General features: G+C 43.7%; 1 protein-coding gene across 1 annotated transcript; it reads right to left on the bottom strand.

The window, feature by feature from the left end:
* Positions 1–24,337: 24,337 nt before the first annotated feature.
* Positions 24,338–26,952, bottom strand: LOC123082787 (desmethyl-deoxy-podophyllotoxin synthase-like). Its single transcript, XM_044505034.1, has 2 exons — positions 26,038–26,952; positions 24,338–25,003 (listed from the first exon to the last, which is right to left on the bottom strand). Exons 1-2 carry the CDS (start codon positions 26,950–26,952, stop codon positions 24,392–24,394), a joined length of 1,527 nt encoding a protein of 508 aa, XP_044360969.1. The 3' UTR covers positions 24,338–24,391.
* Positions 26,953–27,672: the final 720 nt, after the last annotated feature.

Raw genomic sequence — 27,672 nt, 5'->3', positions numbered from 1 at the left:
TCACGTGACGATCGGTTATGGTTTAGTTGATTTGGATCACGTGATCACTTAGAGGATTAGAGGGATATCTATCTGAGTGGGAGTTCTTAAGTAATTTGATTAATTGAACTTAAACTTATCATGAACTTAGTACCTGATAGTATCTTGCTTGTTTATGTTGATTGTAGATAGATGGCTCGTGCTGTTGTTCCATTGAATTTTAATGCGTTCCTTGAGAAAGCAAAGTTGAAAGATGATGGTAGCAATTACACGGACTGGGTCCGTAACTTGAGGATTATCCTCATTGCTGCTCAGAAGAATTACGTCCTGGAAGCACCGCTGGGTGCCAGGCCTGCTGCTGGAGCAACACCAGATGTTATGAACGTCTGGCAGAGCAAAGCTGATGACTACTCGATAGTTCAGTGTGCCATGCTTTACGGCTTAGAATCGGGACTTCAACGACGTTTTGAACGTCATGGAGCATATGAGATGTTCCAGGAGTTGAAGTTAATATTTCAAGCAAATGCCCGGATTGAGAGATATGAAGTCTCCAATAAGTTCTATAGCTGTAAGATGGAGGAGAACAGTTCTGTCAGTGAGCATATACTCAAAATGTCTGGGTATAATAATCACTTGATTCAGATGGGAGTTAATCTTCCAGATGATTGCGTCATTGACAGAATTCTCCAATCACTGCCACCGAGCTACAAGAGCTTCGTGATGAACTATAATATGCAAGGGATAAACAAGACTATTCTCGAGCTCTTTGCAATGCTGAAAGCTGCGGAGGTAGAAATCAAGAAGGAGCATCAAGTGTTGATGGTTAACAAGACCACTAGTTTCAAGAAAAAAGGCAAAGGGAAGAAGAAGGGGAACTTCAAGAAGAACGGCAAACAAGTTGCTGCTCAGGAGAAGAAACCCAAGTCTGGACCTAAGCCTGAAACTGAGTGCTTCTACTGCAAGCAGACTGGTCACTGGAAGCGGAACTGCCCCAAGTATTTGGCGGATAAGAAGGATGGCAAGGTGAACAAAGGTATATGTGATATACATGTTATTGATGTGTACCTTACTAGAGCTCGCAGTAGCACCTGGGTATTTGATACTGGTTCTGTTGCTAATATTTGCAACTCGAAACAGGGACTACCGATTAAACGAACACTGGCAAAGGACGAGGTGACGATGCGCGTGGGAAATGGTTCCAAAGTCGATGTGATCGCGGTCGGCACGCTACCTCTACATCTACCTTCGGGATTAGTATTAGACCTAAATAATTGTTATTTGGTGCCAGCGTTGAGCATGAACATTATATCTGGATCTTGTTTGATGCGAGACGGTTATTCATTTAAATCAGAGAATAATGGTTGTTCTATTTATATGAGTAATATCTTTTATGGTCATGCACGTTTGAAGAGTGGTCTATTTATGATGAATCTCGATAGTAGTAACACACATATTCATAATGTTGAAGCCAAAAGATGCAGAGTTGATAATTATAGTGCAACTTATTTGTGGCACTGCCGTTTGGGTCATATCGGTGTAAAGCGCATGAAGAAACTCCATACTGACGGACTTTTGGAACCACTTGATTATGAATCACTTGGTACTTGCGAACCGTGCCTCATGGGCAAGATGACTAAAACGCCGTTCTGCGGTACTATGGAGAGAGCAACAGATTTGTTGGAAATCATACATACATATGTGTGTGGTTCGATGAATATTGAGGCTCGTGGCGGATATCGTTATTTTCTCACCTTCACAGATGATTTAAGCAGATATGGGTATATCTACTTAATGAAACATAAGTCTGAAACATTTGAAAAGTTCAAAGAATTTCAGAGTGAAGTTGAAAATCATCGTAACAAGAAAATAAAGTTTCTACGATCTGATCGTGGAGGAGAATATTTGAGTTACGAGTTTGGTGTACATTTGAAAAATTGTGGAATAGTTTCGCAACTCACGCCACCCGGAACACCACAGCGTAATGGTGTGTCCGAACGTCGTAATCGTACTTTATTAGATATGGTGCGATCTATGATGTCTCTTACAGATTTAGCGCTATCATTTTGGGGTTATGCTCTAGAGACGGCCGCATTCACGTTAAATAGGGCACCATCAAAATCCGTTGAGACGACGCCTTATGAACTGTGGTTTGGCAAGAAACCAAAGTTGTCGTTTCTTAAAGTTTGGGGCTGCGATGCTTATGTGAAAAAGCTTCAACCTGATAAGCTCGAACCCAAATCGGAGAAATGTGTCTTCATAGGATACCCAAAGGAGACTGTTGGGTACACCTTCTATCACAGATCCGAAGGCAAGACATTCGTTGCTAAGAATGGATCCTTTCTAGAGAAGGAGTTTCTCTCGAAAGAAGTGAGTGGGAGGAAAGTAGAACTTGACGAGGTAACTGTACCTGCTCCCTTATTGGAAAGTAGTACATCATAGAAAACTGTTTCTGCGACACCTATACCAATTAGTGAGGAAGCTAATGATGATGATCATGAAACTTCAGGACAAGATACTACTGAACCTCGTAGATCAACCAGAGCGAGATCCGCACCAGAGTGGTACGGTAATCCTATTCTGGAAATCATGCTGCTAGATCATGATGAACCTACGAACTATGAAGAAGCGATGGCGAGCCCAGATTCCGCAAAATGGCTTGAAGCCATGAAATCTGAGATGGGATCCATGTATGAGAACAAAGTATGGACTTTGGTTGACTTGCCCAATGATCGGCAAGCAATTGAGAATAAATGGATCTTCAAGAAGAAGACTGACGCTGACGGTAATATTACTGTCTATAAACCTCGACTTGTCGCAAAAGGTTTTCGGCAAGTTCAAGGGATTGACTACGATGAGACTTTCTCACCTGTAGCGATGCTTAAGTCTGTCCGAATCATGTTAGCAATTGCCGCATTTTATGATTATGAAATTTGCCAGATGGATATCAAAACTGCATTTCTGAATGGATTTCTGGAAGAAGAGTTGTATATGATGCAACCGGAAGGTTTTGTCGATCCAAAGGGAGCTAACAAAGTGTGCAAGCTCCAGCGATCCATTTATGGACTGGTGCAAGCCTCTCGGAGTTGGAATATACGCTTTGATAGTGTGATCATAGCATTTGGTTTTATACAGACTTTCGGAGAAGCCTGTATTTACAAGAAAGTGAGTGGGAGCTGTATATCATTTCTGATATTATATGTGGATGACATATTGCTGATTGGAAATGATACAGAATTTCTGGATAGCATAAAGGGATACTTGAATAAGAGTTTTTCAATGAAAGACCTCGATGAAGCTGCTTACATATTAGGCATAAGGATCTATAGAGATAGATCAAGACGCTTAATTGGACTTTCACAAAGCACATACCTTGACAAGATTTTGAAGAAGTTCAAAATGGATCAAGCAAAGAAAGGGTTCTTGCCTGTGTTACAAGGTGTGAAGTTGAGTCAGACTCAATGCCCGACCACTGCAGAAGATAGAGAGAAAATGAAAGATGTTCCTTATGCTTTGGCCATAGGCTCTATCATGTATGCAATGCTGTGTACCAGACCTGATGTGTGCCTTGCTATAATTAAGTTTAGCAGGGAGGTACCAAAGTAATCCAAGAGTGGATCACTGGACAGCGGTCAAGAACATCCTGAAATACCTGAAAAGGACTAAGGATATGTTTCTCGTATATGGAGGTGACAAAGAGCTCACCGTAAAGGGTTACATTGATGCAAGCTTTGACACTGATCCGGACGATTCTAAATCGCAAACCGGATACGTGTTTACATTAAACGGTGGAGCTGTCAGTTGGTGCAGTTCTAAACAAAGCGTCGTAGCGGGATCTACATGTGAAGCGGAGTACATAGCTGCTTCGGAAGCAGCGAACGAAGGAGTCTGGATGAAGGAGTTCATATCCGATCTAGGTGTCATACCTAGTGCATCGGGTCCAATGAAAATCTTTTGTGACAATACTGGTGCAATTGCCTTGGCAAAGGAATCCAGATTTCACAAAAGGACCAAGCACATCAAGAGACGCTTCAATTCCATCCGGGATCTAGTCCAGGTGGGAGACATAGAGATTTGCAAGATACATACGGATCTGAATGTTGCAGACCCGTTGACTAAGCCTCTTCCACGAGCAAAACATGATCAGCACCAAGGCTCCATGGGTGTTAGAATCATTACTATGTAATCTAGATTATTGACTCTAGTGCAAGTGGGAGACAGAAGGAAATATGCCCTAGAGGCAATAATAGAGTTATTATTTATTTCCTTATATCATGATAAATGTTTATTATTGATGCTAGAATTGTATTAACCGGAAACATAATACATGTGTGAATACATAGACAAACTTAGTGTCACTAGTATGCCTCTACTTGACTAGCTAGTTAATCAAAGATGGTTATGTTTCCTAACCATGAACAAGGTGTTGTTATTTGATTAACGAGGTCACATCATTAGTTGAATGATTTGATTGACATGACCCATTTCATTAGCTTAGCACCCGATCGTTAAGTATGTTGCTATTGCTTTCTTCATGACTTATACATGTTCCTATGACTATGAGATTATGCAACTCCCGTTTACCGGAGGAACACTTTGTGTGCTACCAAACGTCACAACGTGACTGGGTGATTATAAAGGAGCTCTATAGGTGCCTCCAAAGGCAGATGTTGGGTTGGCGTATTTCGAGATTAGGATTTGTCACTCCGATTGTCGGAGAGGTATCTCTGGGCCCTCTCGGTAATGCACATCACATAAGCCTTGCAAGCATTGCAACTAATGAGTTAGTTGCAAGATGATGTATTACGGAATGAGTAAAGAGACTTGCCGGTAACGAGATTGAACTAGGTATTGGATACCGACGATCGAATCTCGGGCAAGTAACATACCGATGACAAAGGGAACAACATATGTTGTTATGCGGTCTGACTGATAAAGATCTTCATAGAATATGTAGGAGCCAATATGGGCATCCAGGTCCCGCTATTGGTTATTGACCGGAGACGTGTCTCGGTCATGTCTACATTGTTCTCGAACCGTAGGGTCCGCACGCTTAACGTTACGATGACAGTTATTATGAGTTTATGCATTTTGATGTACCAAAGTTAGTTCGGAGTCCCGGATGTGATCACGGACATGACGAGGAGTCTCGAAATGGTCGAGACATAAAGATTGATATATTGGAAGCCTATGTTTGGATATCGGAAGTGTTCCGGGTGAAATCGGGATTTTACCGGAGTACCGGGAGGTTACCGGAACCCCCCGGGAACTATATGGGCCTTAGTGGGCTTTAGTGGAAAGGAGAAAGGGGCAGCCCAATGTGGCCGCACGCCTCCCCCCTCCCCTAGTCCTATTAGGACTAGGAGAGGTGGCCGGCCCCCCTCTCTCTCTTTCCCCCCTCGAGGAATCCTATTCCAACTAGGATTGGGGGGGGGGGGAATCCTACTCCCAGAGGGAGTAGGACTCCCTTGGCGCGCCCTCCTTGGTCGGCCGCCCCTCCCCCTTAGCTCCTTTATATACAGAGGCAGGGGGGCACCCTAGGACAGACAAGTTGATCCTCGTGATCGTTCCTTAGCCGTGTGCAGTGCCCCCTGCCACCATATTCCACCTCGATTATATTGTAGCGGAGTTTAGGCGAAGCCCTGCTGCAGTAGTACATCAAGATCATCACCACGCTGTCGTGCTGACGGAACTCCTCCCCGACACTTTGCTGGATCGGAGCCCGGGGATCGTCATCGAGCTGTACGTGTGCTAAGAACTCGGAGGTGCCGGAGTAACGGTGCTTGGATCGGTCGGATCGGGGAGACGTACGACTACTTCCTCTACGTTGCGTCAACGCTTCCGCAGTCGGTCTGCGTGGGTACGTAGACAATACTCTCCCCTCTCGTTGCTATGCATCACCATGATCTTGCGTGTGCATAGGAAATTTTTGAAATTACTGTGTTCCCCAAACAAGGGGGTCTCAGCAGCTGCAACAGCTAGCGGATGATCCAGCATTGGATAGCACTGTCTCATCCATGCCGAGAAGCAGCGTGGGTTCCGCCCCGGGCGACGCATTGCTGGATAGCTACCCAGTGGATGACATCATGGAGAACACTAACTTCGAGCTACACTTCAAAATGAAGAACATATCCATGAAGGTGGCGGACGCCGTTGTTTTTACAAATCCCCCTGAGGCAACCTTCCATTGCAACCCGATTCCAGCGGGCTATGCTCGTGTCTTGGTTGATGAGGTGGTGGACCAATATTCGGGGCTAGAGCTTGACATTCCTGGAGGTGACGAGGAGCACACACTGGGAGAGGCCAACCATCGTATCATCCTATGGAGAAAGGATTGCATCATCTTTCGAAGGCCACCAACACCGCGTCATCCGACTCCTCGTCGAAGTCCGCCACCGAGTCAGCAGACTCCGCTCCTCCAAGTCCACCAACGCGTCAGGCCACTCCTCCTCCATGTACGGCACAGCTTCAGGCCACTCCTCCTCCTCCAACTCAGCCACGTCAGCCGTCTTCGCCGCCTCAGCAATCATGGAAGAGAGCCGCCTCAGCTATGGTGCGTAGCGGTACAAGTCGAGGTAGTACTGGAGGTACAGGCGGAGGCAAGCGATTTCAATATGGTCCAAGCAGCCTCGCGCCTCTTCCACAGAGGCCTTACGACAAGTCCGAGGAGGAAAACGCAGCCATATCGAAGGCCGAGGTGGAAGCCCATTTTGCACCGAAACCGCACCACCGCCAAGGGAGAAAGTGCCTGATGAAAAGACTGGCCACTTCATTCGTATGGCTAGAGCACCAGCTGCCAAGCCTGTTGACACAGACTATGAGCGCCACCTCAGGAAGTTAAATCGAGCACGTCTACAGAAAGAGGCGAGCTCGAACTCGAGCAAATCAGCTGGCAAAAGGAGCGGTAAAACCGTTCCCCAGCTGGGAGAACAGGCGGCGCAATCAATCGCCCCACTTGTTGTGCCAACAACACATGAGAGTACGCGCGCCCAATATTATTGTAGGCAAACCGTTAACGTTCCCGGGCTGAGCGATGTGGTAATAACCGAGGAGCATATTGAGCAGGCTAAAAGGCTCATGATCACTGTTGGACAACTCCTCGATATCGAGCCCATGTCTCTGATTAGAGAGGAGGAAATAAAACGGAAATATGTCCAGGGCCAACCTTTGGTCGATCCAGACGAGGTCAAGAAGCTCCCAACGAGAATGTATGAATTGCATAAATGGTACATGGACATTACCAAGATTTCCAATCGAGAGTCCCTCATGGTGAATGTCAAGAAGGATCATTACTACCATGAGAAAGCTGTGTCCATTGAGTATTCAGAACTATTTCAGTTATACAATCAAGACGCACTCGACAAATCTATCGTCAGTTGTTATTGTCTGTAAGTGATTTCTTTCTGTAATTTAAGTCTCAAGCTAGCTGTAGTGATCATTTTGATCAATCATTACCTGTAATTATCATCACTATATTCTTTTCTATGGTATTCTGCAGGATGAAGATTTATGAAATGAAAAAAGATGGAAGATATGGCATTGGGTTCGTTGACCCAAATACCATTAATGAATACACATAGAAACTAGATCCATATTATGGAAAAAGTATAGAGGAAAGCATGCTAGAGTTCTTCAAGCGCCTCAAATACAATGAAGATATACTACTTCCTTACAACTTCGAGTGAGTCACACTGTCTTGTACTACAAATTCTGTTTTGGCCTACTAGCTAGCTACATGTTTTTGCTTACATATGCCCGCTTAATTAAGACATGCAAACGTGTGTGCATGCAGATTTCACTGGATCTTGTTAATCATTAAAGTTGATGAAGGAACAGTTGAAGTACTAGACTCACTACTTAAGAAAGCAGGTGACTACACCATCGTGAAGGGGATAGTCAATAGGTAATTTCAATCATTATTAACTATATCTCGGCCTATTTAATTAGTTCGTCATTTCCTGATAACAACTATTTAATAACCCATTTATTCATTTTCTTTATTGGCGGGCAGGGCTTGGGCAAAGTTCATCAGCATCACTCCAGGCCAATGGAAACGAAATCTGAACTGGTATCAACCCAAGGTAAGTAATTAAGTAGTACTAGCTAGCTAGCTGCCATCTCTTTAATTATCATGCTTGATTAATTATTATCTGATCAAATTCCATTCTCCTAAAGGCCCTGAAGCAGGCGCCGGGGAATAATCTGTATGCATACTACGTTTGCGAGAACATTCACATGATGGCGTCCCAAAAGAGCAGATCTCAAAGACAGGAGTGGGTACGTTTGTCAGAACACTATTCACAATTTTTACACCATTATCGATATCTAGTCACACAACTAATACACATGCATATTGATCTCCTTCTTAACAGTTCAAAGAGGTGCGGGAGCAGCTCTTAGCAGAGGACCGCATAGAAACAATTCAAGAGGAAATAGCGGGATTTTTGCTCGACCAGGTCATAGATCCCAAAGGAGAATACTTTAACCCGCTACCGCCCCCATAAACCACTTCCAATTGTCATCGTGCTCCGAAGGCACCAATTAGGCTAATGCCACTGGCTCCGAAGGCACCAATTAGGAGAAATTGTATATAGCTACCTAATTGTATACATATATACATGTGTGTATATATGTGTGAATTAATGGTGGTTGTGAGACATTCGATGATATATATATATACATATATATATATATATATATACATATATATATATATATATACATATATATATATATATATATATATATATATATTGGTTCTACTAGAAATTCTATTTATATATATATGCATAACGTGTACAATATGTAGCATCGTAAAATACCAGCAAACCAAAAAGAATTAAATGGAAAACACAAAGTTAAATGAAAAAGAAATCATAAACCCAAAACTCCCCAACCTTTTAATACCGGTTGGTGTCACCAACCGGTACTAAAGGGCTCCCTGCCCCCGGAGCTGGCTCGTGCCACGTGGTTGCCCTTTAACACCGGTTCGTGCTGAACCGGTACTGGGGGGACCTTTAGTGCCCCCACTTTAGTGCCGGTTACCGAACCGGGACTAAAGGGCCTTATGAACCGGTGCTATTGCCCGGTTCTGCACTAGTGATCCCCAACAGGAAGGCGATGGCCTCGCTCACCATGCTAGTCACCTGGACCATTTGGAACGAGAGGAATGCGCGAGTGTTCCGTCAGAAGAGTGCTCCGGCGACGGTTCTACTCGTCAACATTAAGAAGGAGGCCATGCTTTGGGTATTAGCGGGGGCAAGAAAGTTGGGATACTTGATGACGCGAGAGTAGTTGGTCACCTTTATTTCGGGTGTTGCGGCGCTGTCAATGTTGTAACACAAACATAAACTCTATTCCTCTTATTTAATGAATGAGGCAAAAATTTTGCCTCTCTTCAAAAAAAAATCATTGGTGTTGTGACCTTGACTTGGGATTGCTCCAAGCTAATTGAAACAGCACGCCAAGATCACTACTTACCAAACTTCAATCAATTGGACAGGTACCCTCACCTTTTTTTTCCAATGCCATATTTTTGTAGAAAGAATTACCCAAGTGCACTCTTGATTCTTGACCATCACAACATGAGGGTGTCTCGATGGCGAGCACCTCCTCGAGTTGGCAACACTAAAATCCTTGAATCACCGATCTCCGCAACTTCCATCGCCGCATGTACATGACATAAGACAGTGCTTTTCGAAGGGAGCAACCTAGCAAGTGCACCGGTGAGCAATCAGCGTGTCAATTTGGCTACAAACACAAACGATCTGTACAAAAAAACTGAATGTTCTTTTATGTGTTATACTTAGTCAATTTGAACGCATATATGCACTCAGTTGGCAAAATTTAGTTGGTACATTGGCCTATAATTCCAGCATTAACGTGTGAGCCAAAAGAAACATGGAACCGCCTAGATGCATGCATGCGTACATAGGTGCAGAACATGTGATTTTTTCACCCATTGCAATGCACGAGCATGTTTGCTACTTTCTCAACAACAACAAAACATGGCTTTCGAGCTCGTCGTCCACCACTCAAAAAAAAATACTTCATCCATATGAAAATAAGGGTCGCTGATTTAGTACTCCCTCCATTTTTATATACAAGCCACAAACACAAATTACAGATACCAATGTAAAATTTAATGTCTGCTTTGCAAGTCAGCTTTTTTTCGTTTACCGGGATCATTAATACCCCACATGCATGCAAGAAAACTGAGTGGAGGAAGTAGCCGACTGTCATTATGACTGCATGCATGTTGGGGAACGTAGCAGAAATTCAAAATTTTCCTACGTGTCACCAAGATCTATCTATGGAGAAACCAGCAACGAGGGGAAGGAGAGTGCATCTACATACCCTTGTAGATCGCTAAGCGGAAGCGTTCAAGTGAACGGGGTTGATGGAGTCGTACTCGTCGTGATTCAAATCACTGATGATCAAGTGCCGAACGGACGGCACCTCCGCGTTCAACACACGTACAGCCCGGTGACGTCTCCCACGCCTTGATCCACCAAGGAGAGAGGGAGAGGTTGAGGAAGACTCCATCCAGCAGCAGCACAACGGCGTGGTGGTGATGGAGGAGCGTGGCAATCCAGCAGGGCTTCGCCAAGCACCACGGAAGAGGAGGAGGAGGAGAGGCAGGGCTGCACCAACGAGAGGAGAAGTTCTCTTGTGTTATGGGCAGCCCCAGGCCTCTATTTATATAGGGGAGAAGGGGGCTGCGCCCCCTTTAGGGTTTCCCACCCCCTAGGGGCGGCGGCCAGCCCTAGATGGGTTTTGGGGTGCGGCCAAGAGGGGAGGGGAGAGGGAGGCGCACCAATATGGGCCCTAAGGCCCATATCCCCTTAGGGTTTGCCCCTTCTCCCCTTCTAGCCGCATGGGCCATGGTGGGAGGCGCCCTAGCCCACCTAGGGGCTGGTGCTCTCTCATACTTGGCCCATGTATGCCTCTGGCCCCACTTGGTGGACCCCCGGGACCCTCCATGTGGTCCCGGTACATTACCGATATCGCCCGAAACTTTTCCGGTTACCAAAACAGAACTTCCCATATATAAATCTTTACCTCGGACCATTCCGGAACTCCTCGTGACGTCCGGGATCTCATCCGGGACTCCGAACAACATTCGGTAACCACATACAAGCTTCCTTTATAACCCTAGCGTCATCGAACCTTAAGTGTGTAGACCCTACGGGTTCGGGAGACATGTAGACATGACCGAGACGTTCTCCGGTCAATAACCAACAGCGGGATCTGGATACCCATGATGGCTCCCACATGTTCCACGATGATCTCATCGGATGAACCACGATGTCAAGGACTTAATCAATCCCGTATTCAATTCCCTTTGTCTATCGGTATGTTACTTGCCCGAGATTCGATCGTCGGTATCCAATACCTTGTTCAATCTCGTTACCGGCAAGTCACTTTACTCGTTCCGTAACACATCATCCCGTGATCAACTCCTTGGTCACATTGCGCATATGATGATGTCCTACCGAGTGGGCCCAGAGATACCTCTCCGTTTACACGGAGTGACAAATCCCAGTCTCGATCCGCATAAAACAATAGATACTTTCGGAGATACCTGTAGTGCACCTTTATAGTCACCCAGTTACGTTGTGACGTTTGATACACCCAAAGCACTCCTACGGTATCCAGGAGTTACACGCTCTCATGGTCGAAGGAAGAGATACTTGACATTGGCAAAGCTCTAGCAAACGAACTACACGATCTTTGTGCTAGGCTTAGGATTGGGTCTTGTCCATCACATCATTCTCCTAATGATGTGATCCCGTTATCAACGACATCCAATGTCCATAGCCAGGAAACCATGACTATCTGTTGATCACAACGAGCTAGTCAACTAGAGGCTCACTAGGGACATATTGTGTTGTCTATGTATTCACACGTGTATTACGATTTCCGGATAATACAGTTATAGCATGAATAAAAGACAATTATCATGAACAAGGAAATATAATAATACTTTTATTATTGCCTCTAGGGCATATTTCCAACAGTCTCCCACTTGCACTAGAGTCAATAATCCAGTTCACATCGATATGTGATTAACACTCAAGGTCACATCCCCATGTGACTAACACCCAAGAGTTCTGGGTTTGATCATGTTATGCTTGTGAGAGAGGTTATAGTCAACGGGTCTGAACCTTTCAGATCCGTGTGTGTTTTACAAATCTCTATGTCATCTCCTAGATGCAGCTACCACGCTCTACTTGGAGCTATTCCAAATAACTGTTCTACTTGGAGCTATTCTAAATTGTTGCTCCATTATATGTATCCGGTATCTCTACTCAGAGCTATCCGGATAGGTGTCAAGCTTGCATCGACATAACCCTTTACGACGTACTCTTTTACCACCTCCATAATCGAGAAAATTCCTTAGTCCACTAGTTACTAAGGATAACTTTGACCGCTGTTTGTGATCCATTCTTGGATCACTCTTGTACCCCTTGACTAACTCATGGCAAGGCACACTTCAGGTGCGGTACACAGCATAGCATACTGAAGAGCCTATGTCTTAAGCATAGGGGATGACCTTCGTCCTTTCTCTCTATTCTGCCGTGGTCGAGCTTTAAGTCTTAACTTCGTACCTTACAACTCAGGCAAGAACTCCTTCTTTGACTGGTCCATCTTGAACACCTTCAAGATCATGTCAAGGTATGTGCTCATTTGAAAGTATTATTAAGCATTTTGATCTATCCTTATAGAGCATGATGCTCAATGTTCAAGTAGCTTAATCCAGGTTTTCTATTGAAAAACACTTTCCAAATAACCCTATATGCTTTCTAGAAATTCTACGTCATTTCTGATCCATAACAATATGTCAACAACATATACTTATTAGAAATTCTATACTGCTCCCACTCACTTCTTTGGAAATACAAGTTTCTCATAAACTTTGTACAAACCCAAAATCTTTGATCATCATCAAAGCATACATTCCAACTCCGAGATGCTCACTCCAGTCCTTAGAAGGATTGCTGGAGCTTTGCATACTTATTAGCATCTTTCGGGGTTGACAAAACCTTCCGGTTGTATCACATACAACCTTTCCTCAATAAAATCGTCGAGGAAACAATGTTTTGACATCCTATCTGCAAGATTTCATAAATAATGCAGTAATCGCTAATATAATTCCAACAGACTCTTAGCATCGCTACGAGTGAGAAAATCTCATCGTAGTCAACTCCTTGAACTTGTCAGAAAACATCTTAACGACAAGTCGAGCTTTCTTAATGGTGACATTTACCATCATTGTCCGTCTTCCTTTTGAAATCCATCTGTACTCATTAGCCTTACGACCATCGAGCCGTTCTGCCAAAGTCTACACTTTGTTTTCATACATGGATCCTCTCTCGGATTTTATGGCCTCAAGCCATTTATCGGAATCCGGGCCCACCATTGCTTCTCCATAGCTCGTAGGTTCATTGTTGTCTAGCAACATGACTTCCAAGACAGGATTACCGTACCACTCTGAAGTAGTACGTATCCTTGTCACCCTACGAGGTACGGCAGTGATTTGATCCGAAACTTCATGATCAATATCATAAGCTTCCACTTCAATTGGTGTAGGTGCCACGGGAACAACTTCCCGTGCCCTGCTACACACTGGTTGAAGTGATGGTTCAATAACCTCATCAAGTCTCCACCATCCTCCCACTCAACTTTTCGAGAGAAACCTTTCCTCGAGAAAGGACCCGATTCAAGAAACAATCCATATTGCTTTCGGATCTGAATTAGGAGGTATACCCAACTGTTTGGGTGTCCTATGAAGATGCATTTTATCCGCTTTGGGTTCGAGCTTATCAACCTGAAACTTTTTCATATAAGCGTCGCAGCCCCAAACCTTTAAGAAACGACAACTTAGGTTTCTCTAAACCATAATTCATACGGTGTCATCTCAACGGAATTACGTGGTGCCCTATTTAAAGTGAATGTGGTTGTCTCTAATGCCTAACCCATGAACAATAGTGGTAATTCGATAAGAGACATCATGGTATGCATCATATCCAATAGGGTGCAACTATGATGTTCGGACACACCATCATACTATGGTGTTCCAGGCGGTATTAATTGTGAAACAATTTCCACAATGTCTTAATTGTGTGCCAAAACTCGTAACTCAGATATTCATCTCTATGATCATATCATAGATATTTTTATCCTCTTATCACGACGATCTTCCAACTTCACACTGAAATTACTTGAACCTTTCAATAATTCAGACTCGTGATTCATCAAGTAAATATACTCAACATCTACTCAAATCATCTGTGAAGTAAGAACATAACGATATTCACTGCATGCCTCAGCACTCATTGGACTGCACACATCAAAATGTGTTACTTCCAACGAGTTTCTATCTTGTTCCATCTTACTGAAAACGAGGCTTTTCAGTCATCTTGCCCATGTGGTATGATTTGCATATCTCAAGTGATTCAAAATCAAGTGAGTCCAAACGATCCATCTGCATGGAGTTTCTTCATGCGTATACACCAATAGACATGGTTCGCATGTCTCAAACTTTTCTAAAACGAGTGAGTCCAAAGATCCATCAACATGGAGCTTCTTCATGCGTTTTATACCATTATGACTTACATGGCAGTGCCACAAGTAAGTGGTACTATCATTACTATCTTATATCTTTTGGCATGAACATGTGTATCACTACGATCGAGATTCAATAAACCATTCATTTTAGGTGTAAGACCATTGAAGGTATTATTCAAATAAACAGAGTAACCATTATTCTCCTTAAATGAATAACCGTATTGCGATAGACATAATCCAATCATGTCTATGCTCAACGCAAACACCAATCTCGATGGTAGAGGGAGCGTGTGATGCTTGATCATATCAACGTTGGAAACACTTCCAACACATATCGTCATCTCACGTTTAGCTAGTCTCCGTTTATTCCGTAGCTTTTATTTCGAGTTACTAACACTTAGCAACCGAACCGGTATCTAATACCCTGGTGCTACTAGGAGTACTAGTAAAGTACACATCAACACAATGTATATCCAATATACTTTTATCGACCTTGCCAGCCTTCTTATCTACCAAGTATCTAGGGTAATTCTGCTCCAGCGGCTATTCCCCTTATCACAGAAGCACTTAGTCTCGGGTTTGGGTTCAACCTCGGGTTTCTTCATTGGTGCAGCAGCTGATTTGCCGTTTCATGAAGTATCCCTTCTTTCCCTTGCCCTTCTTGAAACTAGTGGTTTCACCAACCATCAACAATTGATGCTCCTTCTTGATTTCTACTTTCGCGATGTCAAACAACGCAAATACCTCAAGGATCATCATCTCTATCCTGATATGTTATAGTTCATCACGAAGCTCTAGCAGCTTGGTGGCAATGACTTTGGGGAAACATCACTATCTCATCTGGAAGATCAACTCCCACTCGATTCAAGTGATTGTTGCACTCAGACAATCTGAGCACAAGCTCAACGATTGAGCTTTTCTCCCTTAGTTTGCAGGCTAAGAAAATCGTCGGAGGTCTTATACCTCTTGACATGGGCACGAGCCTGAAATCCCAATTTCAGCCCTCGAAACATCTCATATGTTCCGCGATGTTTCGAAAACGTCTTTGGTGCCTCAACTCTAAACCGTTTAACTGAACTATCACGTAGTTATCAAAACGTGTATGTTCGATGTTCGCAACATCCACAAACGACGTTTGGGGTTCAACACACTGAGCAGTGCATTAAGGACATAAGCTTTCTACTGTCCGCATAATTGCTACTATCAACTTTCAACTATATTTTCTCTAGGAACATATCTAAAACAGTAGAACTAAAGCGCGAGCTACGACATAATTTGCAAAAGGTCCTTTTGACTATGTTCAGGATAATTAAGTTCATCTTATGAACTCCCACTCAGATAGACATCCCTCTGGTCATCTAAGTGATTACATGATCCGAGTCAACTAGGTCGTGTCCGATCATCACGTGAGACGGACTAGTCATCATCGGTGAACATCTTCATGTTGATCGTATCTACTATACGACTCATGCTCGACCTTTCGGTCTCCGTGTTCCGAGGCCATGTCTGTACATGCTAGGCTCGTCAAGTTAACCCTAAGTGTTTTCGCTGTGTAAAACTGTCTTACACCCGTTGTATGTGAACGTAAGAATCCATCACACCCGATCATCACGTGGTGCTTAGAAGCGACGAACTGTAGCAACGGTGCACAGTTAGGGGAGAACACTTCTTGAAATTTTGTAAGGGATCATCTTATTTACTACCGTCGTCCTAAGTAAACAAGATGCATAAACATAATAAACATCACATGTAATTATATAGTTGTGACATGATATGGCCAATATCATATAGCTCCATTGATCTCCATCTTCGGGGCTCCATGATCATCTTGTCACCGGCATGACACCATGATCTCCCATCATCGTGTCTTCATGAAGTTGTCACGCCAACGACTACTTCTACTTCTATGACTAACGCGTTTAGCAATAAAGTAAAGTAAGTTACATGGCGTTCTTCAATGACACGCAGGTCATACAATAAATAAAGACAACTCCTATGGCTCCTGCCGGTTGTCATACTCATCGACATGCAAGTCGTGATTCCTATTACAAGAACATGATCAATCTCATACATCACATATCATTCATCACATTCTTCTTGGCCATATCACATCACATAGCATACCCTGCAAAAACAAGTTAGACGTCCTCTAATTGTTGTTTGCATGTTTTACGTGGCTGCTATGGGTTTCTAGCAAGAACGTTTCTTACCTACGCAAAACCACAACGTGATATGCCAATTGCTATTTACCCTTCATAAGGACCCTTTTCATCGAATCCGTTCCGACTAAAGTGGGAGAGACTGGCACCCGCTAGCCACCTTATGCACCAAGTGCATGTCAATCGGTGGAACCTGTCTCACGTAAGAGTACGTGTAAGGTCGGTCCGGGCCGCTTCATCCCACAATACCGTCGAAACAAGATTGGACTAGTAACGGTAAGCATATTGAACAACATCAACGCCCACAACTACTTTGTGTTCTACTCGTGCAAAGAATCTACGCAATAGACCTAGCTCATGATGCCACTGTTGGGGAACGTAGCAGAAATTCAAAATTTTCCTACGTGTCACCAAGATCTATCTATGGAGAAACCAGCAACGAGGGGAAGGAGAGTGCATCTACATACCCTTGTAGATCGCTAAGCGGAAGCGTTCAAGTGAACGGGGTTGATGGAGTCGTACTCGTCGTGATTCAAATCACCGATGATCAAGTGCCGAACGGACGGCACCTCCGCGTTCAACACACGTACAGCCCGGTGACGTCTCCCACGCCTTGATCCAGCAAGGAGAGAGGGAGAGGTTGAGGAAGACTCCATCCAGCAGCAGCACAACGGCGTGGTGGTGATGGAGGAGCGTGGCAATCCAGCAGGGCTTCGCCAAGCACCACGGGAGAGGAGGAGGAGGAGAGGCAGGGCTGCACCAACGAGAGGAGAAGTTCTCTTGTGTTATGGGCAGCCCCAGGCCTCTATTTATATAGGGGAGAAGGGGGATGCGCCCCCTTTAGGGTTTCCCATCCCCTAGGGGCGGCGGCCAGCCCTAGATGGGTTTTGGGGTGCGGCCAAGAGGGGAGGGGAGAGGGAGGCGCACCAATATGGGCCCTAAGGCCCATATCCCCTTAGGGTTTGCCCCTTCTCCCCTTCTAGCCGCATGGGCCATGGTGGGAGGCGCCCTAGCCCACCTAGGGGCTGGTGCTCTCTCATACTTGGCCCATGTATGCCTCTGGAGCATGTGGCCCCACTTGGTGGACCCCCGGGACCCTCCCGGTGGTCCCGGTACATTACCGATATCGCCCGAAACTTTTCTGGTTACCAAAACAGAACTTCCCATATATAAATCTTTACCTCTGGACCATTCCGGAACTCCTCGTGACGTCCGGGATCTCATCCGGGACTCCGAACAACATTCGGTAACCACATACAAGCTTCCTTTATAACCCTAGCGTCATCGAACCTTAAGTGTGTAGACCCTACGGGTTCGGGAGACATGTAGACATGACCGAGACGTTCTCCGGTCAATAACCAACAGCGGGATCTGGATACCCATGATGGCTCCCACATGTTCCACGATGATCTCATCGGATGAACCACGATGTCAAGGACTTAATCAATCCCGTATTCAATTCCCTTTGTCTATCGGTATGTTACTTGCCCGAGATTCGATCGTCGGTATCCAATACCTTGTTCAATCTCGTTACCGGCAAGTCACTTTACTCGTTCCGTAACACATCATCCCGTGATCAACTCCTTGGTCACATTGCGCATATGATGATGTCCTACCGAGTGGGCCCAGAGATACCTCTCCGTTTACACGGAGTGACAAATCCCAGTCTCGATCCGCATAAAACAATAGATACTTTCGGAGATACCTGTAGTGCACCTTTATAGTCACCCAGTTACGTTGTGACGTTTGATACACCCAAAGCACTCCTACGGTATCCAGGAGTTACACGCTCTCATGGTCGAAGGAAGAGATACTTGACATTGGCAAAGCTCTAGCAAACGAACTACACGATCTTTGTGCTAGGCTTAGGATTGGGTCTTGTCCATCACATCATTCTCCTAATGATGTGATCCCGTTATCAACGACATCCAATGTCCATAGCCAGGAAACCATGACTATCTGTTGATCACAATGAGCTAGTCAACTAGAGGCTCACTAGGGACATATTGTGTTGTCTATGTATTCACACGTGTATTACGATTTCCGGATAATACAGTTATAGCATGAATAAAAGACAATTATCATGAACAAGGAAATATAATAATACTTTTATTATTGCCTCTAGGGCATATTTCCAACAGTCTCCCACTTGCACTAGAGTCAATAATCCAGTTCACATCGATATGTGATTAACACTCAAGGTCACATCCCCATGTGACTAACACCCAAGAGTTCTGGGTTTGATCATGTTATGCTTGTGAGAAAGGTTATAGTCAACGGGTCTGAACCTTTCAGATCCGTGTGTGTTTTACAAATCTCTATGTCATCTCCTAGATGCAGCTACCACGCTCTACTTGGAGCTATTCCAAATAACTGTTCTACTTGGAGCTATTCTAAATTGTTGCTCCATTATATGTATCCGGTATCTCTACTCAGAGCTATCCGGATAGGTGTCAAGCTTGCATCGACATAACCCTTTACGACGAACTCTTTTACCACCTCCATAATCGAGAAAATTCCTCTTATTTAATGAATGAGGCAAAATTTTTGCCTCTCTTCAAAAAAAAATCATTGGTGTTGTGACCTTGACTTGGGATTGCTCCAAGCTAATTGAAACAGCACGCCAAGATCACTACTTACCAAACTTCAATCAATTGGACAGGTACCCTCACCTTTTTTTTCCAATGCCATATTTTTGTAGAAAGAATTAGCCACGTGCACTCTTGATTCTTGACCATCACAACCATGAGGGTGTCTCGACGGCGAGCACCTCCTCGAGTTGGCAACACTAAAATCCTTGAATCACCGATCTCCGCAACTTCCATCGCCGCATGTACATGACATAAGGGAGCAACCTAGCAAGTGCACCGGTGAGCAATCAGCGTGTCAATTTGGCTACAAACACAAACGATCTGTAGAAAAAAACTGAAAGTTCTTTTATGTGTTATACTTAGTCAATTTGAACGCATATATGCACTCAGTTGGCAAAATTTAGTTGGTACATTGGCCTATAATTCCAGCATTAACGTGTGAGCCAAAAGAAACATGGAACCGCCTAGATGCATGCATGCGTACATTGGTGCAGAACATGTGATTTTTTCACCCATTGCAATGCACGAGCATGTTTGCTACTTTCTCAACAACAACAAAACATGGCTTTCGAGCTCGTCGTCCACCACTCAAAAAAAAAAAAAAATACTTCATCCATATGAAAATAAGGGTCGCTGATTTAGTACTCCCTCCATTTTTATATACAAGCCACAAACACAAATTACAGATACCAATGTAAAATTTAATGTCTGCTTTGCAAGTCAGCTTTTTTTCGTTTACCGGGATCATTAATACCCCACATGCATGCAAGAAAACTGAGTGGAGGAAGTAGCCGACTGTCATTATGACTGCATGCATGCAACTATTAGGGGGTGTTTGGTTCAGGGACTTTTTAGTCTCAGAGACTAGAAAAAGTCCCTAAAAAGTCCCTAGGAACCAAACGGGAGGGACTTTTTCTACACGGACTAGAAAAAGACTCTACTAGAGAGTCTTTTTTGATTAGTCCCTGGGACTAGAAAAAGTCCTAGGACTTCTGAACCAAACACCCCCTTAAACATGCTGCTAGTATGAGAAAATATCATTAATTTTGCCTCGATTACTGTTGGTGGCCTTGTATAGATACAAAACGTATATTTTATAGTGGCCCTGTATATAAAAATGGAGGGATTACAAAGTGAGGAGTAATACATATAAATCACTGAAGATGTACTTCTTTTGCGGGTATATAGTTTGTATTACTCAAGTTACATGGCCATTACAATTAACTTGAGCAAACTCTAAAGAAATTGAGGGGCCCGAACCAGGGGCGGAGACAGGGGTGCAAGCAGGGGTCAGACACCCCCCATCGTCTCGCCTAATACATATAAATCGCTAGAGATGTACTTCTTTTGCAGGTATATACTTTGTATTACTCAAGTTACATGGCCATTCAAATTAACTTGAGCAAACTATAAAGAAATTGAGGGGCCAGAACCAGGGGCGGAGACACGGGGTGCGAGCAGGGGTCAGACACCCCCCATCGCCCCCCCCCCTGCATGTTCGTCAAGTATTTGTACTACTACATAGTTCGTATAGAGTAGCGCGACGTACTCCTACTAGTTATCTCCCGTTTGAAGCAAATGGACCAGTATTGCAGCCCAAAGGCCCAACACAAAGAATGGCTAATTGTACTAGCCGCATCGTGAAAATAGGCACAGTTATAGCCGTCGATCTAGTAGTCAGTTTCCTTCCTTTGGTTTTGTTCGTGCGCCCATTCGCCGTGTCGCCTCTCAGCCCTCGCTGCTTCTTTCGGCACCCAGGGACGGCGGGAGCCAGGGCATTCCATGCTTCTACTACGATGATTGAATCTTCGGCTGCTTCATCAAGCGATATTGGCATCGCATCATACTACATCAATTTCAAGGTATGTCACTGGAATATAGTAGTACAACAACAAACTGCCGGTGGATTTGTCAGAACTAACACACATAACAAATTTAAATTCTTGGTGAATTAGTGGTTTGATCTGCTGATTAGATGTGGAACATTACAATTTCAAAACCTAATTTCACTCTTTGTTTAAAGTTCCAACGATTGGAGTATATACGAAGAGGACGAAAACAACTAAAATAGATTTATTTATTAAGGAGGCGTACTTTCAGCTCAAATATCATGCTACCAAAAATACATATCCGTCTGGCGTACATGCTAAAGCTAATATTAAACCAATAAAATTGTATCTTGTTAGTATTATATATTGATGTGCATCCATATCAATGCTACTTTTGAGGATAAATACTTATATTGTGTCCCGTAAGCCATTATTACTTTTCTCGCCCCCCTCATGTCCGAATCCTGGCTCCGCCCTTGGCCCGAACCACCCCAAGTCATGGTTCTGCTTTCACCTCTTGCAATCTTAGCTAAACTATCGCATACCTTATTCGAAGTGTGGTTAACAAGAGTAATACAAGTTTCTACGGCGACACATCAAGTGCCTAATCTCAACAATAGGAAAGCAAACCGAGCTATCAACTTCAAGGGACTGAATAATATAAATTGTTGGAGATGTACTTATAGCGAACGACCAACGATGCATGTTGGAGGGTGGGATAAGGGGGAGCATTAGCAGGTTCTCCTTCAAGCACGTGTCTAATAATATAGCCAGTTGATGGCTATATGAAACTGCCAAATGTATGTTTAATTGGATCCTGGGTTAAAATATAGTACATTCTCAAAACAGTCTCTTGTCTCGCTTTATATATAAAGCAAATTCCACGGTGCATGATTAGATCCCAAAATGACGGACTGACATAGAACTATGTTTGCCCAGAAAAGATAGCACATTGCTAGTGAGTATCGTTGTGGAGAAAAGTGGTAGATACTAAGTATAATACCAAGTCTCCAAATGTCCTATGTTGTCATGATTCTCGCCATTCCCATTTTTGGAAAGAATTTATGTGGGCCATGTAGGCAGTAGACTAGGATATAAATGGATGACTGGTAATGGTATGTTGGTTAGTTTTGGGAGGACCGATGGTTTGCCAATGCTCCCCTTGCTACACAGTTCTGTGAGCTTTGGGTGGACAGCATTGAAAGCTTCTTTCAGGAGAACTTTCTCTGATTACCATGATCTAGTGGCATGATCTGTTGAGTGTAGCTGGATCAATCCTTTATAAAGACCATGATGATTCCCTTTTATGCTAGTATGAATTTAAATCCATTTACTCTTCTAGATCTCTGTATGCAACTGTTAATTTTAGAGGAGTGCAACCTATCTACCTACCTGTTGTATGGAATATTAAAGTGCCTCCTAGGATTCAGTGGTTGTTCTTGAAAACAAGATCATGACTTACGACAATTGTCAACATGACATTGGACAAAAACCCCGACCTAAACCCAATTATGAAAACCAGACGGTTGACTGTTAGACATTCCTTATTACAATGGCTAAACTTATCCACCCCTTACAGGTACGAAGATGTATGGCAATGATTTCATGGGTGTTGCAAACATAAGGTAAACACCATTCCTTCGAACATAATTAAGCCACTAAAACTATGGTGTTGTTATTCGAACCTGATTACATTGATGTCTCGCCGTTCCAACTTATTCCCGATCCAAGCAATGGTGCCTACATCACTTTAACCGGTTGTTTGCGTGTTGTTACAACATGTTCGCTGAGGTTAGTACATGGTTCTTAAACTGTTATGCTAGTGCTATCCTTATCGTACCACCAATCATTTTGCTTTGCACTATATACCGAATCCATCTCAGGCCGGGGTCACTAATTTTAATCTGGACTGTGTCCATGTTCACCTAATGATGAAATGCGTGGTACGTGTATACTAAAAAGGAATACTAGTGTTGCTTCCTCTCTCGTTTTCTCCTTTCTTGTGACACATTTTTGGTGCCTCTTTTTTTTGTATCACATCAATGATAATAAACATGATATATACTCAAATGAATGTCTCTCGTGATGTACCAGGATGTGCAATCTAGCATATCATATATGAAACAATGAATAGCAGTGCCTTGCCACATGCATATCATGTTAGCTCTATATGATCATGCAAAGCAAATGCCAATGGACCAGATCTAGTCATGTAATGTAATGTACTGATGGATGTTGCATAGCTATATATCTTCAGTGGACTATGAAAATGTCATGATAGGTAGGTATGGTAGTTATTTTGAGAAAAATAGGTGGTTTATGTGTACTAGAACAAGATTAAATTCTTTCACGGGGTTCCAATTTATGAACTTATGCACCATGACTTGATGTGAGAGTGGACAATTCTGGATGCCAAAGAGGTTAGCAAATATAGATAAACTGGAAGTGCATAAAAAAATTTCAACTCAAAATTTGTCATAAAAACTCAAATACTTATTACAAGCATTTCACAGCATCAACATAGAACAACGTAATCAAGCACTACAAGGGGGTAGTTTGTCGGTGCCGAAGTCCATTGCGCAAACCGGCCTAAGCCTAGTCGATGTCCTACTTACAATTACCATTCGACGATGATTGACGCAAGTAAAACTTAAAGTTCCCAACTTATGTTTATTAAAAGTAAGGGGATTTTGATCCAATATTTAACATCATCTATCACTAACTAGCACAACTATTTACCAACATGTTCATCTATTACTTCCTCGTTATCTCAAAACGATTGTAAAGAATCCAATTCCCAAGTTTATAACTTTGGAAATAGTTCATGCAAGTTTTTATCTATATATACCACCAATGCATGCTTGTCAATTTTCGTACTCCATATTGTGTTGTGTGCGTGCGTGCGTTTTTTTGGGTGAGTGCGTGTATGTAAGCGTCTGCGTCCATACTGTTGTTTCTATAAAAACATACACAGAAAATCTGCACCTTTATTATTTGTCTAACATAATTAATGAATCAAATATTTCTGGCCCATATGAATGTGGTAATTAATTCATTTTCTATGTTTTGATAGTACAATTAGGTACCTGCAATTATGCGCAAAGGAATAATTAAGAAACCATAGTTGCAACAATAAGATTTCATTATTATTGGATATATGATTACAATGCAAGACGTAAACACTCGCATATATATAAGGGAGGTATAGAAGAATAGATATACCCATGTGCATTTCCACGTCCCTATTTACATAGGTCTTGAGACTCTATGTACTTGGAATAGCTATGAGCTGCAAGTCATATCTTCTACTTACAGTTATCCCAAATTTCTCGGACATGTCTAATGTGTACGGGCATGCCCCATCAGGAAGCACCCAGTCAAAGTAGTAGAGAAGATTCGCCAATGCGATCTCCAAGGTTGATGTGCCAAACAACATCCCAGGGCACAGGCGTCGCCTAGCACCGAAGGGAGTGAACTCAAAGTTTGTTCCCTTATAATCTATATTGTTGTTGCTGAATCTCTCTGGTTTGAAGGTTTCAGGATTTTCCCAATATCTAGGATCCCTAGAAATTGTGAAGGCATTAACATGTATTTTGGTGCCCTTAGGAATGTCATAACCCATGATTTCACAGTTGTCTCTAGCCTCTCGAGGGACGAGCAGAGTAGCAGGAGGATGTAACCTAAGCACTTCCTTGATGATCATCTGTAAGTAATGGAGTTCACCAAGATCAGCATTTGTGATGACAACACGTCCTCGACCTAGCACTTTCTGAACTTCTATTTGAGCCTTCGCCATCTCTTCAGGGTTTTTCATGAGCTCCGACATAGCCCACACCAAAGTGGTCGATGAAGATTCACTACCAGCTCCAAATATGTCCTAGAAATAAAAGTGCATGCATATGTGACATATATAAAACAAATAGTAATTATGAAAAGGTAAATAGATGAAACATGTAGACCACAGGTGATAAAATACCTAACCAAGGTTCTACCGACAATCCTAGACTTACGAAAGGGATCTTATGGACTACTCCGACGGTCAATCGCTCCCATGATTTCAACTGCTTTCATAACATACGCCCCGTGAATTAAACTCCTTACCCCATGTCACCATGTATGCTTAATCAGTAGGAACATATTTGTAGACATAGCATTACTCGATATTCTCTACAGTAAGCTAAAAGAGTGACAGCACAAGATACAATAAAAATAATAATTCAAATCAGTGTGCATGACATATAATGTCCTTTGTCTGTTCTCAAACTCGATAGTGGCGACGCTTCGTGCCGTCACCCTCTTGGGGGCACTGTCATAGAGCTCAGGGGTATTTGTTTGGGCCTCGGCGAGGTGTTAGACTTGTTCTAGGCTCATGTTATCTTTTGATCTGCTTTGTAAGGGGGCATTCTCACTATATTGTATCGTTCGGCCGTGTACTTTGGTTTGTTGCTTTATATATAAAACGGGGCGAAAGTCTGTTTCGAGACATATAAAATGTCCTTAATATTCAGATGTGTCACAATCTATGAGTTTGTCAAGTCAGGACGAACATTATTGATGCTACTAACTATATATGATTGCCAATATATAGAACGAACATTATTGAAGCTACTTACTATGATTGTTCATGATGCTAGCTGCTAAATATGATTGTTTGTTGCTAAGTCAGACTTGGGGCGATTCCAACGATTTCTGCTCAGGCCAGGTCAGGCAGGGCCATTGTAACATTTTACATGAGGAACTTGGTTTCGTAAACATTTTTCAGAGGAAAGAACCATGGATGAAATCAGTGTATCTTGGACAAGAAAAGAGTGGAGGGTGTGCAACACAGCACTTGCTTGCAAATAATGTAACTGCAGAGTCTATATCACTAGAGGAAAGACAGAGTTAATCTATGGTAGAGAGGATACTCACAGTGATGACGGCCCCTATACTCTCTGAGGTTAGAGGGAATGCCAACGAGTCCTCCTCCTTGAGCCAGAGCAGCACAGCCAGCAGGTCTTCATCGTCGGCACTGCAGCCGACGTGGGACTCACGCTCAGCCTTGCGTCCATCGATGATGTTGTCGATGATGCGCTGCATACCGCCATAGCTCTTCCTCAGGTTGCGCTCCCCTGAGCTCAGCCACCGCACTAGCCGCGACGACGGGAAAAGGTCGGCCCGGCAGAAACCTCCGATGAGTTTAACGATCTGGCCCAATTCGCGGCGGTACTCGCTCTGCTGCGCGCACATGCCACCGAACACCGCTCGCGCCGTGATGTCGTTGGAGAGCACCGCCACCAGGTTGCTGAGGTTGACGATGCCGGAACTGGAGGCGGCGGCGTCAGCGACGGACCGGAGGAGCTTCGTCACCCCCTGTGACCTGATGGACTCCATGCGCTTCACCTGCTTGACGCTCAGAAGCTCCATAATGCATATCTTCCGCATCTGCCGCCAATGGTCGCCGTACGGGGCCAACGCGATCCCCTTGCCACCACCGCTGATAACATCGATCGTCGCGCTCCGCGGCCGAGTCGCGAACGTGAGGTCGTGCGTCTTCATCACCAGCTCCGCCGCCTCGGCGCTGGAGACCACCACGTTCGGGACCTCTCCGAACCTGAGGAACATGAGAGGCCCGTGCAGGCGAGACAGCTCCATCATCCGACGGTGCGGGAGGCCACCCAAGAGGTGGTGGAGGCTGCCGATGATCGGAAGCGTCCATGGCCCCGGGGGCAGCCGCGGCCTCTTGGATTTGCTTTTGCCGCCGGACCAAGCAGTAAGCTTCTTAAGAAACCAAGCAAAGATGATTACCGTGGCTAAGGCAACAAGACACGAGCTTGACACCTCCATGGCATGCATGCAGCTTAATTAGCAAGTCTGTGTCTGTCAACCAAGCTGCCTTGCTTGCAGATTTAAGTCAAGAGGTGTGTGAAATGTGATGCATATTTATAGTACAATAATGCTGAGTAATGCTACACGTACAGGGTTGTAAAAGCTTGTAACTCGTTTGTACGTGTAGCATTACTTATTATATATAGTACTACCTACATCAGGTTTGCATGGGATGGACCCGTAAACAAAAATAAACAAGTCAATACTAGGAGAATTGGGACCCGCGTCGCAGTAGTATATCCATGGTTACGACTGGCGGCTTTGGCAAACGACGGGCCAGCAGCTACGGCGTACGGCCGCCCGGTGTGCCAATAAGGCCTCGTTTGGTTCGTAGGATAGGATTATCGTAGGAATATGAATTTTGTAGGAAATGAGAAGGCATGTATCTCAAATTTTATGAGTAGGAATAGGAAACGAGATGTCGTTTGGTTGACATCAAAGGAATTTTTCCATTGAGTCTAGACTCATTTTTATTTTCCTATGAAATGTGAAGGATAGGAACCAATCCTATGTAGGAATAGGAATCTATTCCTATGAACTAAAGGGCTCTAAAGGAAAAAAAATCCTATAAGAATCCTATCCTCTAGAATTCCTATGAAATTCCTCCAAACCAAAGGAGGTCTAAGTGTCTTCAATAAGTGTAATCTTACGCAGTCGGCGGCTGAGTATTAGTAATTA

This window comes from Triticum aestivum, chromosome 4A, assembly GCF_018294505.1.
Source record: "Triticum aestivum cultivar Chinese Spring chromosome 4A, IWGSC CS RefSeq v2.1, whole genome shotgun sequence".
Taxonomy (NCBI): domain Eukaryota; kingdom Viridiplantae; phylum Streptophyta; class Magnoliopsida; order Poales; family Poaceae; genus Triticum; species Triticum aestivum.
The sequence above is the reverse complement of the archived record's forward strand: the minus strand, read 5'-3'. Positions and strand labels throughout refer to the sequence as shown.